Genomic DNA, 16,072 nt, shown 5'->3' with positions numbered 1-16,072 from the left:
TAAAAGTACAAATAGACCTTACTGATTCTCTCGCCTGATTTGCTGATCTCATCATACAGTAACTAAGTTCTGACATTTCAAGGAATAAATTGTAATAATTAGATCGACTAGTTGACTGATACTGGTTTGGCGGATAAACGACGAGTTGAATACTAATATGTGGAATCTGGAGTACAAACTAAGCTTATGAAGCGAGAAAAAAAGTGTCTGTGAGAAATCCTGTACAAGAGAAAGAACCAAAAACTATGCCGATTATTCAGTAAGCACATCGGACATACCCCAAGTTACTGAGGAAGTTACCTCGAAACAGCAACAATATGGTGAAGTAAATCAATCTGACATTTGAAATTAAATATAATCGGCATTAAATTCTCGATTAATGATAAAAGTCATTTTCAACCTACGACATAAAAATCTATGACAATAAACGTTCTGTAGCACAGTTAAACAAAAATCCTCCTACAAGGCTTTCAGTTGTTCAGTAGAATAAAATAATTCATTATTTTTTTTGTAAACTGCATTTTATACAAGTTTATTGCGTTTGAATCTGTCATTCCGATTTCTCAAGGATGGGGAGTTATGCAGCGTCTGCAAGAAAGTTGTTGAATCCAACCGGATCTCTGCTTAGTAAATTTGTTGATTGTTTGACGCAAAGTGTATTTTCCCACTGTCGTGAAGGTACTTATCAGGTCGAATAAAAACGTGATACATTTTGAAGTCATCGGGAAAGACCTTCCCATCAGTAATGTTAACCGTAATGTCACAACAGAGTGGCCTTCCGTTGATTTCATTTGGATGAACTCATTTTCGTTTTAGGCATCTCCATATAAATTATGAGTTTGGGTTTCCTATTTCGGTGCAACTGTAGTTGACAAATCTGCTTTTAGTTGAGTAAAGTAAGTTTGAACCACGCAAACTAAAACAACTCTGTTGTGAAATTTGCTTTGTTTAGGTGAATTACTACATACTTGATATAATGCTCTTGCCAAAGATGTATTTATCTCTCTGACCTTGAACCCTTGGTTTCTCTCTTGTCGTAGAGTCAGCTGTGCTATATGTGGACTCTAGGGAACCTTATTACTATTAGAATCTCGGCGATTTATGTTTAGTATTTGCTCGTGGCGAATGATATTTGTAGACTAGCGCGTTCGTAAAATCGTTATTTAGCTGAGAAATTCATCTTGTTTTATTGGATATGCATATCTCAACAAGCCTAGATTTCAATAATTTGAACCTAACATCCTTGTCACTGTAATCTAGTGAGCTACATTTTTGCAACTTATAATGTATTAAGAATAGAAATTCAATGAAACGAATAACGAACATCATCAAACGTTTAAAAGCTTCTCATAAAATAGTTGATTAAGACTATGCTATGGATATAACTTTCAGAAAACCACATGTATTTACGCCAGCGCCTGGTGGATATTGTAGTGAATATATAGCGGTTCAAAAAATTCACTCTTTCCACTTCTAATGTCGATTAATCTGAGACTTGTGTTATCATTGTTGTTCATTGCACTACCTTAAAATTGTAAGTCCACTGTTTGGGTTTACTTCGTCGTCAACTAATTTTATTTTGTTCTCCTCCCCAGCTCTCCTGACTCATTCATATCCGAAAGCCCCCCAACTAAACAAAGTACCTTTTGGCTGAACGTGAACAGCTAAAGTTAAGGGTACTTAATGTGACCTCTAACAAAACAATCAGTCAGAAATCCGATTTCTACAACTCTATATTTCTGAATTGGTTAATTTCACGTTCAACCAGCCCTAGTAACCTTGATTCGAGCTCTAAATACTTACCAATGAACGGCTAGCTTCTCATTCTGCCCTGCTTACGAGTCCAGAAGTCTGTAGTCAGCCTTAGCAAATATAATATTTCAAGCAGATATAGTTTATGTACAGGGGTATCCGACTAACTCACACCAGAAAGTGAAGAGGAACAGTTCAACATGAACGAGCCAAAGATTGACTCTAAAACTGAGAACTGATTAAGAATAGGAAACCGTACAGAAGTAGTTAATAGGTCCATCAAAAGCTTATTATAAAGGGAATATATAAACATAATAGTCTGGAAGATGTCACAAATATTCATTATTTCAAAACACTTTTCTCCTTTATTATCGAAGAATACCCCACCAGTCAATGCAAAAGACAGATGTGAATGAATTTGAAGAAATACTTGCGGAGAAGCGTTTGGTCTAAGCTGGCCAGTAGTTGCAAGGGATGTGTAACACGGCATGCTAAGGTATTTCTACGAACTGATGATTATTTTGTAGTTGACTCCCACCGAGTTCGAAAGCCAAATATAATATATAAATATATAATCATCATATTGTCGTCGCAAAGTAGCCTGTGACTGAACAGCTGGATTAAACATTCAAATTCTGAGGCTTTCAAAGATTACATTAAAAAGGTTTGAAATCTGGATTACGGTCAGAGACGATGTTAAGAATGATAAAATTTTGACTTATTTTTTAGCATTCATCGAAAAAGGTATCTACAGCTTACTGAAAACTTTGGCAATTTCAGACAAGCCTACTTTACTTCCGTACGCATATCTCGGAGAACTACTACTAAATAGTGTGGAGTGTACTAATTTTGGACACCATGAGGGAGCGAAACTTCACAAAATGACTCGCAAGGACACCAAAAATTCCGCTACTTTAATTAGTTATCATACACTGTTCACATCCAATACATGTCGAACAGAAAAACGATGAACCTAAGTAGAAACACGATGGATTGAACAAATTTGGATTTTCATTTAAGCTGTGGCGGACGTGGCATTTGAACGAACTAATGTTCCTCTTGTACTTGAGTGCTCGCTGACTTCGAATTCCGAATACAGTACTTCTGTTTCTGGTCATCTAGTTCTCCTTACTCTGAATCGCACGACTTCGTGAATTCCTAGTTAGTAAAACGATTCCAATACTTCTAATTATCTCGCGCATCTGCTCATGATATGGCGAGAATGTGTGACCGAGCGCCTTCAGTTGGAGCATGTCCAGCAAAAATGATGAGGTCAACATCAACGTTGAGAACTTCCGAAACTAATTGTTTTTAGGATGTACTTACCGCTACAATCAAGTTACCCAGTGATTATGCCAAAGAACCAGACCAGATGATAAAACGAAATAAACCAGGTCTGACCTTTACCATATCCCTCTCGTCATAACGAAAATTATTGAGAGATAAATTCAAGCGAAAAAATTGTTGATACCATAATTCATGGACGGACTTATGAGATTCGCGGTAGCACCCGTCGGAATTTATTATGACCGTAACTTCTAATCCACATTTTTCACCTCGAAATATAATGCTGTTATGAATTTAGTGAATAGTTTGAATTTCTCAAATCACTCCAACTTCGTGCATAGTCTGTCGTCTCTCAACCAACGATTTTTGTGTGACCAAAGCATTCAGCTAATCCAAACACAAGTCTTAAAACTTGGGACTTCTATCTGCCAAAATGTATACGGTAGGACTATAGTTAGATCCCGTGTTAGTTCGTAATCAGCGCTGCAACGTCAGCTCCTAAATTCAGTTTCTGACTCTTCCTGGACTCGTAGTTAATAAAACTAACCTTTATCGTCCAATATTCATGGTAAAAGTGTTGACCCTCTAGATTTTACAACTTTTCGTTATAGAACTGAGTACAGATAACCAGCGCTTGCAGATCTACTAAAAACGTATGCAATGAAGTTAGCATAAATTGTCCCCAGAGAAACATGAGCACTGAAAAGTAACTGGAAACGTGAAAATCTGGACTAACAATTGTACAAGCACGTTACAGATGAAAACAACTAGAAAAGAAACGCTTGACCGTATATCAATCAATAATTCTCAACAACGAAATAAGGATTTCCGAAATAATAACTTGTAAATAATAGTAGAAAAACTATGATTTTATAAATCGAGAGAATGATCTTATAACGAGCACAACTAAGACAAATAGAAAATCCAAATCTTCATAAGATCTAAGTAACTGAGCTACAAGTGGTCGGCATCACATCTTTGTAACTAATTAATGTGATCGCACAGCCAGACACATTTGGTTTCAGTTATCAAGAAGTTTGACTTCTGATTGTAGTCCAAATATTCCCAAATTAGTTCTGAATACAACAGGGAAAATTTTCTGATAACTTTATCGTGATTTTACAGACCTAAAACGTGTTTTAGGGCGCTCGACAAAAGACAATTACATAATAGCTGCCAAAAGCCTTAGATTTTAGCTTTTATTAATATAAAAGATACTTAGATCAAGGGTTTATAATGAGTGTAATGGGTCGTAAAATTATTCAAGAATATGACAATCCGATAAAATGAACAAACGAATGTTCTTAAATTCACAGTCCAATCATTGTTAGTTATTAGATTTATCACTGAATTTGACATTTCGATCCATTTGAACTATGGTAACAAGAGGCAAAAAACACGACAGCAAAAGAGAACAATAGATATCAGGAATTCAAATGATAATCCTTGAACCACCAAGAAAAATAGATGAAAGACATTTATCCAGCATTGATTGATAAACCTAAGCACTTGTAGTAGTGTCTATTACTTTCTCATTTATACAGAGAGATGACACTTCACTTTTTCTGATGAATCTTCATAGAAAATCAAAGGCTATTACTAATCCTTTAAAAGTAGTAGATTTTCCTTGTCCATAATGGTAAGGACGACATTTCGAGAGCTGGTTTTGCAGTCACATTACCAAGATATGTACGATTTCGTAGTGTAACAACAAAGTCTTTAAAGAAGGTGCCTTCTATAAACAAGGAGGCGATCCATTCTGAAAATTTCACTTGGGAAATCTTCATAAAATATCACTGTTATTATCTAAATCTTTTGCTATACAAAACTCTACAGGAGGCTTAAGTTCTAAAATTATTAGGCACATTTTTGTATCCGACTTGACTTGTAGGAACTTTACTTCATGTATCCCCAGACATTTTACTGAGACATGACAAGAATGAATTTTCGGTTTCATTTGCATATTGATCTGTTGAAAATAATTAAAATATTACCTGCATGACTTAAACGGTGTGGTGTTACTTTAGTCTCTCTGTTTTGTCAGGTTTAAATGAAACATACTATTGTAACGGTAATAAAAATCATTACATGCAACATCACTAATGTGAGTTTGTATTTCTCATTGCTGGGCAACAAAGAGTAAATGCACTGGAAGAAGAAGAACAAGCCCTACGCGATCTGAACCTGCAGAATAACGAGTAAAACTATTTTGTAATAACTTTCCCTTTTTGTACTGGAACCGCGTTTTTCAATTTCAAATATATCTGTTGTGCCAGCACACCGTGTTCTCACTTCAGAGGCACTTGTCTGTCCTGACTGTTGTGTTGCTGTTTCAGGTCGCTCCTGCTCCCAAGTGAACGTCAAAATATAACGTGCTACACCATAAATGATTCAGACTATCTCATTGTTGATATTTTGACTGAAATCCCATCATGCAACGTGTGCGAATTACCTCAAATTACCTATTATAATACGAGTTTATATAAAGTAGATGGAATATAGCTAGCAGTGGAATCCAGAGCGCGCGTTTCATCCTATTTGAAGCTCGCTAAACGATGAACGATGAGTGAACATCATCTCTCAGATGCAAGTGTATCAAACAGACGAGTCTCAAATAGAATGAAATGAGAATTCTGGATTTCACTGCTAGTCACATACCATCTATTATATATACTGTCAATAAATCTTTTTAGTAGAATTTCGATATACCATTACGTGAAAAAGGTTGTCAATAAGTATTCTGGTGACTTTTATCACAAAGTAACGTTAAGCACTTTCATTTTGGAGTCAGATAGAGTTGACAAGATCTCTTTTTAGTGATCATGGGTTAACAGAAAATAAAACTTTAGATGTTTTTTCACATATTTAAAATTGCTTGAAACTGTTTAGACTGAATGTATTAGCGAAGACTTGTTCTTATTTTTAAAATATAGTAGTTTCAACGGAACACTTATATCATCAGTGACTATATCAAAACATCTATACGAAAATAAACTAGAGTTATAAATCAAAATATATGATGGAATATCACTACTCTTCTAAAATACAACACCCAATGATTAAATTCCTATGTTGCCTGATAGTGAACGAAAATGATGACGTCGAATTCAGTCAAAGAAGTGTGGAATCAGTTGTATTTCCTAGTTCATAAGATTTTATTACAATCACCAATATATTAAGATTTACTTCATACCTCCCAATAATAACTAACTAATAACCGATTGTATATAATAATTTGAATTCTATTCCTGAGTGCGGGATCGTGAATACGCACTGTTGAGAAGTCCGACTCTAAGACTGATAACATGTAGTATCCAATCAACTTATCAATATCGTAACGATGCAAGTGTAATAATCAACTTCAAGAATGATTACTGAATCGTATGCTGAACAGCCTGTTTCGGAAACACCTAAACCAGCTGTCTGTAAACAATGTCAATTTATATTATTATTTTTTGGTTCCAATTACAACGTTAAACGTTATCCAAAATAATGAAGTACATTTGAATGATATCCAAAAGCATTAAACTTGATAGCTAAGTCTTCATTTCATCAATGAACAGGAAACCAATATAAATGAATATCTTCTACATGTTTATTTGTTAAGTCACACCTAATCATGCTTACTTTTATGCTTCATAATTTGTATATAAGCATATTATTTCACTAAAGGAAAAATCTATTCTGCTAAACAGAACATTTTCTCTTTGAGATCAATCCATTCAGAAGATTGAATCAATAACTTAGTCTTGTGAGTAAATATCACTAAATCACTTCCTACCACTATGTATAAAGTATCGATTAGCACTGTGTTCGTTCATATTAACAATTCGAAACATATTTAATATGAAAATCCGCTTCTTCATGGCAACTTGTATCGTGGTGAGGTCTACTTATATTCATATAAGTAGTATATGGTGATGGTTAGACATAGAATGTATTTTGGCAGAAGACCGATAAGGAAAAAACCGAAATGAAGCGCAATTGGTAGGTAAATGCACAAACAATGAAATTAGAGAAGATGGATTGATATTTACAGAAGGAACAGTGAAGATTGACACAATTGATGATTATTTTGCAGATTAACTGTTCATTGTATGGTTATCAGAATTTAGTGAGATAGTCTGTAATTTGTGTCTAAATACATTCGATTGTCCCAACCAGTGTTTTATTCACTACAGTATGACTTAAACGAGACTGTATAAATCATATTTATATACATTCTATTGAATAGAGATTTAGGCGAATCACCCGTCTTACTATTTGATTGTCTCACCAATAAGATGTTACCATGCAGAACAAGTCTTTGTAAGTGGCTTAAATAAATGTTCATGATGGTTACTTCATTAATGTTAGGATTAAAAAAATACTAATCATTCAGACACAATCAATTCAGAATCTAGTACAGATGTGAGTCGGTCAGAGTTATAATACTACACCGACAACATGGATAATAAATAAGTCGAAGTAATAGTAATATCAATAACAGTTAAGAGAAAAAGATTAAACAATGAGGACGTAGTTGTAATAAAATGAACCTGAGTAACTAATATTCATACACGAGATCTAGAAAATTAGGAACAAATGTATTTAACCCATTGCTACCTCATTTAAACCATTTTAACCAAGGCCTTCAAATAATGGATATAGATAATAAGATAGTTTGTAATTATCAATGCAATATTGACCCAACTGCGTCACAGGGCAAGCCCTCACATGGAATCCTGAAGGTCAAAGGAAAAGAGGGAGACCAAAGAAAACATCACGCCGATAAATGGAAACAGACATGAGAAGAATGAACAAATGTTGGATAGAACTAAGAAAGAAGACCCAGGATAGTGTGGGTTGGAGAATGCTGGTCGGCGGCCTATGCTCTATTCGAGGTAACAGGCGTAAGTAAGTAATCAATGAAATATACAACATTATTCTAAAAGCTTTACCAAAAATATATACACTTCGTATTACAATTTATTTATATAATCTACATAGTTTTTATATATACAAAATAACCTGAATTTTATATAAAAAGTAAATTAAGATAGTTTACCTTTGGAAAAAAGAAGGAAGATATATACAAAGTGTTTCTTCGGTTACTATTCAATTATGTAGTTAAAACAAATGATATACTATGAGAAGTATCATGATTGAAATAATTAAATTTTTATCCAAATAAATTCGATATCCTGATAACTGTAATAACAAAAACAAATGGGAATTATGTAATCAGAAGGGGGTTTTTTGTGGAGATTTAGTATTTTCATAAATGAAAGCGTGAGTCAATTGAAGCTAGAGCACCAGGAAAAACCTGAAAGTACTGTACGGCCGTTTCGTCCTATTGTGGGACTCCTCAGCGGTGCGCGTCCACGATCTCGCCTCGTGAGATTGCATTGGTTGAAGTTAGACATTAACACCATCGAATGCCGGTTCAGTGGTCTATCGGTTAAGTGCTCTGGCGCGAGACTGATAGGTCCTGGGTTCGAATTTCGCGAGGCGGGACCGTATATGCTCACTGATAAGGAGTCCCACAATAGGACGAAACGGCCGTCCAGTGCTTTCAGGTTTTTCCTGGTGGTCTAGCTTTAATTGACTCACGCATTCAACTATGAGAATTATGTAATCAATGATCTAAATATATATTATTATGAAAATAAATACTATACAATTGAATCATATTATAAATTTAATAAAGTCGAATGAAGCATACATATGAGCAAGTGCGTTTAGATGGATTGTACTTAGTAGTGAAATCCATGATGTGTGTTTTGTTCTATCTTGGACTAGTCAATTGAATGTATCAACATCTCAGTGTTGATAATGTTCATCCTAGGACTCGAATCTAACACTAATTTTTAATGTTAGTCACGATCTATCTATTTTCTATTTGCGTTATGCATGTAAAAGTACATTCGACTGTTAGAAGTCACATCGGTTAAGTCATCATGGAAATTCAGTTTATTTATGAAAGTGAAACACAAAAAGGACTACATTTATATAAATAAAAGTGATCAATTTTAAAGCCCAATAATATTTATGTGCAGTAAGAGTTATTTTATTATTTGTGAATAACTTGTTGTGTAAGTTTATCATCACTGATATCTGAATATGAGAATCATTGAACTAATAAGTGATCATTTGATGGGCAACATCAGTTGCAGATTGATATCAGTTCGGATACTATTAAGGACCAGGAAGCAATGTATAGTTGTTTTGTTCTAGAATGGAACTTTTCAGTGGTATACACCCACAGCAAAACGAGGAATCAAATCAAAGGACTCCAGGTATAGCAGAAAATAGTGACCCACTGTAACCACTGAACTGGTGTCTTGAATTGCCGGGTCTCGATCTCTAGTGAGATCATAGGTGTTGTGGTGTGTAATACTGATGTTGACAGATATAAGTAATATGTATCATCAGTCGATGGTGGCAGAAGGTTAAGAAGAGCGAAAAGAAGAGAACGAGAACAGAGAGTAATTGGTATGAAAATGAAGGAACAATAAAGTTTGAGACGATTGATTGACATTTTGCTAATGAAGGATTTACTGTATGGTTCTCAGATTTTACTAAGAAACTCTGTAATTTTGTGTCCAAATACATTTGATTGTCCTCGTTTGTGTTCGTGTTCACTACAGTGTGAACTGCTGAGTAGTCCCATACTAGGACAAAACACCTATCCATTGTTCCTAGAGTTTTAACGATAATCTAAATTGATTGTATGCGACAAATGCTGCATTAAACTCAAGCCAAGTCCTAAAATACCCATTCAAATAGCCAAACAACAAGACAGCATTTTTATGTTAAATACGAGTTTTTTGTAATATCATTAGATATTGTTATATTGTTAGCAATGAGTTTTTACAGTAACAAATCATAAGATAGTTTAGAAATGATAGTCGACTCTGAAACTCATAACACGTTTCAGTTCATTTGACCACAGTATTCAATACACTTAGTCATGGAAAATATAGTTTCACACTAAATGTTGCAATGATTCTGTCTTTTGAGCTTTGCTCAGTTGAACTTTCGGAGCCAGTTCAGTGAATACATTATCAACCCGACAGATTTACGCACTTCTTCAGTGTTTCCGTCAGTTGCATCGTTATAGCAACCTGCATGACTTTTTATAGTGATCTTTATTTTCGTTAGGCAGTTAATTAACTAGGAAACGACCAGAAACTGATATGTATGTGGCTGGAAAATGTGCATAACTCTCAAGAGTAAGAAATTGTGATATAAACTTCTTTCTGGTGCTTATTGACTTAAAACACCTTTTGCAGATTATGACACCTTGTCATGAATAAATAACTAAATAACTAATGACTAAATTTGGACTATAAATCATCAGACGATTGAGTCCAGATGTAATATTAGACGAGGTGATTAACAATAGTTAGTCGTTTTACTACATCTATGGCACCAACATCGTAACTTAATCTGCAGAACTCGTTCAGCACCTATGACTACATAAAAATCAGTCACCGCCTGAATAGCTCAATGGCAACGTCCCAGATTGTGAAGCTAGCTTACCCATGTTTGGATCATACAGGGAATATCACCTCCCTCAAGCTTTCTGGTGCAGTTAGCTGACAACAAACAATTAGCACGAAAGCAAGGTCGAGAGTTATTTGCTGACTACCTCCAACTATTTAATACATGAAAAAAATTGTTAGAGATTTCTTAAAAAAGTTTTCGGTTATGTAATCATACAGTTCAGATACTTCCTATCCAAGAAGTTCTTTATTGACATGATACTCAAACTCATTACCTGGTATTTCGGAGACAAAATGATTGTCTTGACAAGCCGGATAATAGTTATAATTGTTATCCAAAAGATATTTATGCTTTGTTACATATATATAACTTCAATCAACTGGGAAGTAGATTTGATTACCTCTCAGTCAGCATGATTTCATTTGTAACAGAGAATACATGATGAATAAAATTCTATCTCAAACATCTGTAATGTTTTTACTGCATATCAAAACATTTGATATTTGTTTTTAATACCCAACTATATATTTTAGAGAAAACGTTTTGAGTCTCAGTTCAAGATGTTTAATACTTTGATTATCGGCTTTCACAACTTCAAATAACTCATAAAGTTGAGTGATCGAATACAGAGATCACAAACCCTAAGGGTTGAATAAACAATTTATTATTCAGGTACACCCAAATGAGATGAAATGCACATCCTACGTTTCACTGCTAGCCACATTTCATTTGTTCCATGTTTGAAATAGTTACTAAAGATCACTAAAGATCCAACCAAGATCCTCAAACACCCTGATAGGTAATTATTTAGTTCCCCAAATGAAATCAATCACAGAGTTTAGTCAAAGATTAAGGCAATATATGAATAATATTTCAATGAACCTAAGGGTATTTCCACTGGGAAAAAATCCAACGATTCGTACAAATCATGTTTGTTTTAATGGTACAAATTTTAATTGTTGACTTACTGTTGCGTAATAATTACACAATTCACCTTGACAGCATTCCACACATCTCCAGTCCATATACCATTCACGTTGACAAGTTTTACCAGCGATTTCTTTTTGACGCTCACATTCTTCCGTAGAAATACACGCTTTCCATAAAAAGTGAGTTCGTTCTCCCATTGGCGACCAATAGGGAGGAACTAGAAATAATATGATTTTGAGAGAAAATAATAATGATTAAATGTATGAGTAAAATCTTCATAGCGCTATTTTATCGTCCAATTTTGATTTGAATAAACATCTATAGATGTCAGTTATAATGATTAGTACAAGTCGTGACACTATATCAACACGACGAGATAGAGTTAAGATGAAAAGTGAAGAAGTTAAAACTATTGAATAGCAATGAGAAATACTAAAAGAGAGGTTAAAAAGACATTTTCGAAAGAATACTGGGTCCCACAATCAAGAAGATAGGGACTAAATGAATTTGCATCATTGTAAGCGATTTTGAGCCATATTACCTAACTTTTCAAACCACTGATCGAAGTTATTCACCTAAACTTAACCACTTGTCTTGTCTCTAACAGAACTACTCAGATCAATGATAAATGAGTTGATGAATGCATATGTTTTAGAATTACTCTACTACTACTACTTCTACCACCCCAAACTGGCAAATATTGTCTGTTAAGGTGGTTGGTGGTTTCATATATAAAAAGTGTCTTACCCGCCTAGGTTGATGGAAATTAGCAACTTTATTAGTCGATGTACCATGTTTGACTAGTTACCTATGCCTAACCACATTACAGCTTCCTCCACAATACACATCAATGTTTGGAAGAAAACAACTTTATAGATCATGAATATACATATAATAGTAAAGGAAGAACTAATTGTACTTTATGACACACTGGCTACCAAACTTCGGTTCACAAAATTGTAACTATAATAATATCAGCACACTGAGATTATTGTTATGGCTACTAGACATCTGGTTACGCGAATAGCTAGCTATTTGCACTATCGTCCAGATCATGCAAAACTGTGCGTTTTTAATTAATGTAACCCAAATCTATGAAACCAGCTAGCTTATTCGTAATTACGAAGAGAAATGTATACGTCTTTTCATGTGGCTATAAAGTGATGCAATTTCAAATATGTGGTTTGTAAATAAAACAAACTAATGTAACCCGTCTTTCAGTCGCACATAACGTAGGATCTGACGCAAATGTATGTCAGTTCAAGCTGACACAACAATGACTCAACCAGAGTAACCTAGAACGATACGGACCTAAAATATCGAAATGGCCTTGGGTTCAGTGATAGCAAATAATTAGGTACAGAAAGTACACTTATGAGAATTAAGTAAAATTGATTTATAGACAGCATAACCGTCAATGAAATTGAAGATTTTTGAGAGAACAAGGACTATACACATCTATATCATCGCAACCAATGTTGAGTCGTGATTATCCCACGGACCTCAACTAGTTGGTACAGACATATCCAAACAAGTAGGAACAACTGTCAATAATTTCATTGGATTATGTTGGGTCTAGCTTTCCAATAACTCACTACTATTCATTACATATCAAGACACGTGGTGTTGCAACACGTTTGCAAGCTAAAACAGTGGAGCTGTGGGGTTTAGTAGTTAAGGCTTTTAGTTTTCAGCTACGAAGCCTCGAGTTCGAATTCCTTTTCACTTCGGTTTCGGCTGTTAAGTAGTATTATTAGCCCATCACACTTAGAATCTGGCTCATATTTCAATGTAAATCGATCATAAATTAAATGACAGAATTTAACGTTTGTATCAAACAAATCAAGCCAATACAAGAAATATGACTGAACTTTATTAACATTTTACATTTAAATTTACGTTATGGGCGATAACAAACGATATAAATATTGAGCGGAATATTTTAAGAACAAAAGCTGTCGGCGAAGAACTTCTTCAGATCCATCACAAATAATCATACTTTAAATTAACAAGAAAACATATTAGAAAAAGCTTTAAAATTCATTTATACACTTAAAGAACAAATCGTTTTTATTTTAACCATAGAAATTCAAGTCTATGCGCAAAACGTTTCAGCATTACTTAGAAATATGAAGATGAGAAGTAAATGGTGTAGTAAACTTAAAAATATCACGCAAAGGGTTACTCTATAAATGTAGCATCTTTAATAATCAACTTATAAAGTAGCTTACATCAATACTCATGTGATTTATAATTAGTTATGATTTACGTTATCGTCAAGTACTTTGTGTCTACATGGAAATTAGGTTTAAAATCAAAATACCATTTTTACAAAGTTCTTGCTAATATTTTATTTTTCCACATAGATTTTGCTTGAACACATAATTAAGCTAAGTGATAAGCTAAAGCAATACGACCAGATATCAGGACTTACTATGATAGCAGTGTTTGTATGCTTACGTGTTTAAAACTTTGATTTGTTATTGAACGGTATCCCAAAGTTTTCAAAACTTTATGGGTTTTGTAAATGGAATATGTCTATGAATAATTTTTGCTGTCCTACTAGTACACCATGATAATGTGACGATCCTTTCCAAATGGTTGGTTTGACATGTTAGTAGACATTTCAGTGTCTTGATTTTGGTAGAAATCTGAATATGACCATCGTAGCGTAAGAGAATCTTCACACCACTTGATAATCTCTGTAATGTGAAACAACTTTCAAAATCTTTGTGATCTGTCTAGTTCATGTAGTTGCTAGTTTGTAATAACGACGTACAGGTTGACCAGTTTAAAGAGGATTTACAATTATCTGTGGAACAGATTAAATTTGATTGGGAAATTGAAGGACCGTAGGCTGTCCTTGCAGTAATAATTAGTCATGAAGAAAACCTCAGTAGTGTCCTGAAACACCTTTGTCAAGATCTAACAGTACTACTATATCAAAAACAATAATTTCATTTTGCGAACGCTACATACCCATAAAACTGAGTTAAAAGGTCCGCACCCATTTTTAGTATACTATGTCAAGTAGTAAAGCAAGAATCAGAAAAGTTCAAACTTTTGGTAGAATCTCATGTTTTGACATAAAAGGATAACATGAAGCTCAAGAAGCAACCTTCACTTCGTTTCCTTTCAAATTACTCACTTCTCTTCATCAGTATTTTTGCGACTAATGTTCTACTTGCAGTTACGGTGCTCAACAGATAGGCATGCTAGTATTTATTTTAATCATAGTTGTAACTTATGGTCTCCAAAATTTAATTAATAAGCAGACGCACAGCAGTCCGCGTTCAAGTAACTGAGCACTTGAGAAAAAAGTAAGGAGTCAAATAGCAAATAATCAACCAGATGGTCAGCCTTACATAAAAGAACAACTGGTTTATATACCGTGCTATTATTATTCATGAAGAATGTCAAAATACTAGGTTCATATATGAAAATGTTACAAACATTTAGTTAGCGGCCAATGAAAATATTTGCGATTCACAACTCAAATGATAAAAAACAACTGTCTTGTACATTGTAAGAAGGAAATGTAAGCCGTAAAATGCCACACATATACACCTAAGTCCATAAAGAGAAATCAATGGTTCTACAGTGTTCAACAAGTTAATCAATAAAATCATAACACTATTGTTTGACAGACTTTGTGGTCACCAGCAAGTTTTATCTTCTTGCTCAGAAAACTATACAGAGTTTTGTCCATCTCTAAAGTCCGCAAGACTTTGGAAATAAGCTCCACGCCCTGATATTAGAGAAGTGAGTAGGTCTTATAGGAGAGCAAGCTTCAGCAAACATGAGATTTCAACGTCCTATGTATGTTCAACATTTCTAAATACAGAAATTACACGAAATTGTAATAGTTTCGGTACAACAGGTTAGCAGTAACAAGTTCTCACCATGGGCAGTGTGGATAGTGCTAAAAACCCAGAACACGATCTAGGTGGAAATAAGGAGACTTATCTTTGACGACAACGAAATTAAAATGCAGTCAGCTTACTCGTATATGAAATATTGGTTATACAGGAGTGTTCGTCTTCTAGACATTGCATTGTGGTTTTGATGCACTTATCTTTATTCCCTTCCTGATTCCTGCATACATAGCACTCCATGGATAATACTTTATAAATAAAAGTTAAAGGCAACATACATTCTTTGAAAATTCCAAAAATGAATAACAGGGGAACAGAAGTTATCATTTCCTTGAGACCTTGAAAACCGAAAACGAGGGCATTAAATGATAAATAATAAAAGATTTGCTTAAACAAATGGTAACCGGACCTACACGCTTCGCGGGGCTGTTCAAAGAAAAAATGATTTTTCCACTAATTATTATCGCATTCATCTCATGATACTGTTTCAATTGTCACGCTGCTTGACAAATTTCATTTCCAGAAAAACTCGATGGTGACTGTCTGTTTGTCATACTGTTTGAAGATTCCAGCTAAACTTCTGAAACCATGTTTAATTTAGTCCTTAACTGTATTTTCCCTGACTTCAGAACAATAGGGATAATGCAATCCAACACTAAAATATTCTCTGTCTTGTAGAAGACAGTTTGAAGATTTCACAGATATTCGGTTTTTGACAACTCAATTACACCTAACACACT

General features: G+C 34.3%; 1 protein-coding gene across 1 annotated transcript; it reads right to left on the bottom strand.

Moving 5' to 3' along the window:
• Positions 1 to 4,646: 4,646 nt before the first annotated feature.
• Positions 4,647 to 11,654, bottom strand: Smp_140160 (hypothetical protein; the record flags this gene model as incomplete). The annotated part of the gene is made up of 2 exons (XM_018793632.1): positions 4,647 to 4,774; positions 11,522 to 11,654. The coding sequence occupies 2 exons, from the start codon at positions 11,652 to 11,654 to the stop codon at positions 4,647 to 4,649; spliced, it is 261 nt and encodes an 86-aa protein (XP_018647125.1).
• Between the last annotated feature and the right edge of the window lie 4,418 nt (positions 11,655 to 16,072).

This window comes from Schistosoma mansoni (assembly GCF_000237925.1).
Source record: "Schistosoma mansoni, WGS project CABG00000000 data, supercontig 0199, strain Puerto Rico, whole genome shotgun sequence".
Classification (NCBI taxonomy): domain Eukaryota; kingdom Metazoa; phylum Platyhelminthes; class Trematoda; order Strigeidida; family Schistosomatidae; genus Schistosoma; species Schistosoma mansoni.
The sequence above is the reverse complement of the archived record's forward strand: the minus strand, read 5'-3'. Positions and strand labels throughout refer to the sequence as shown.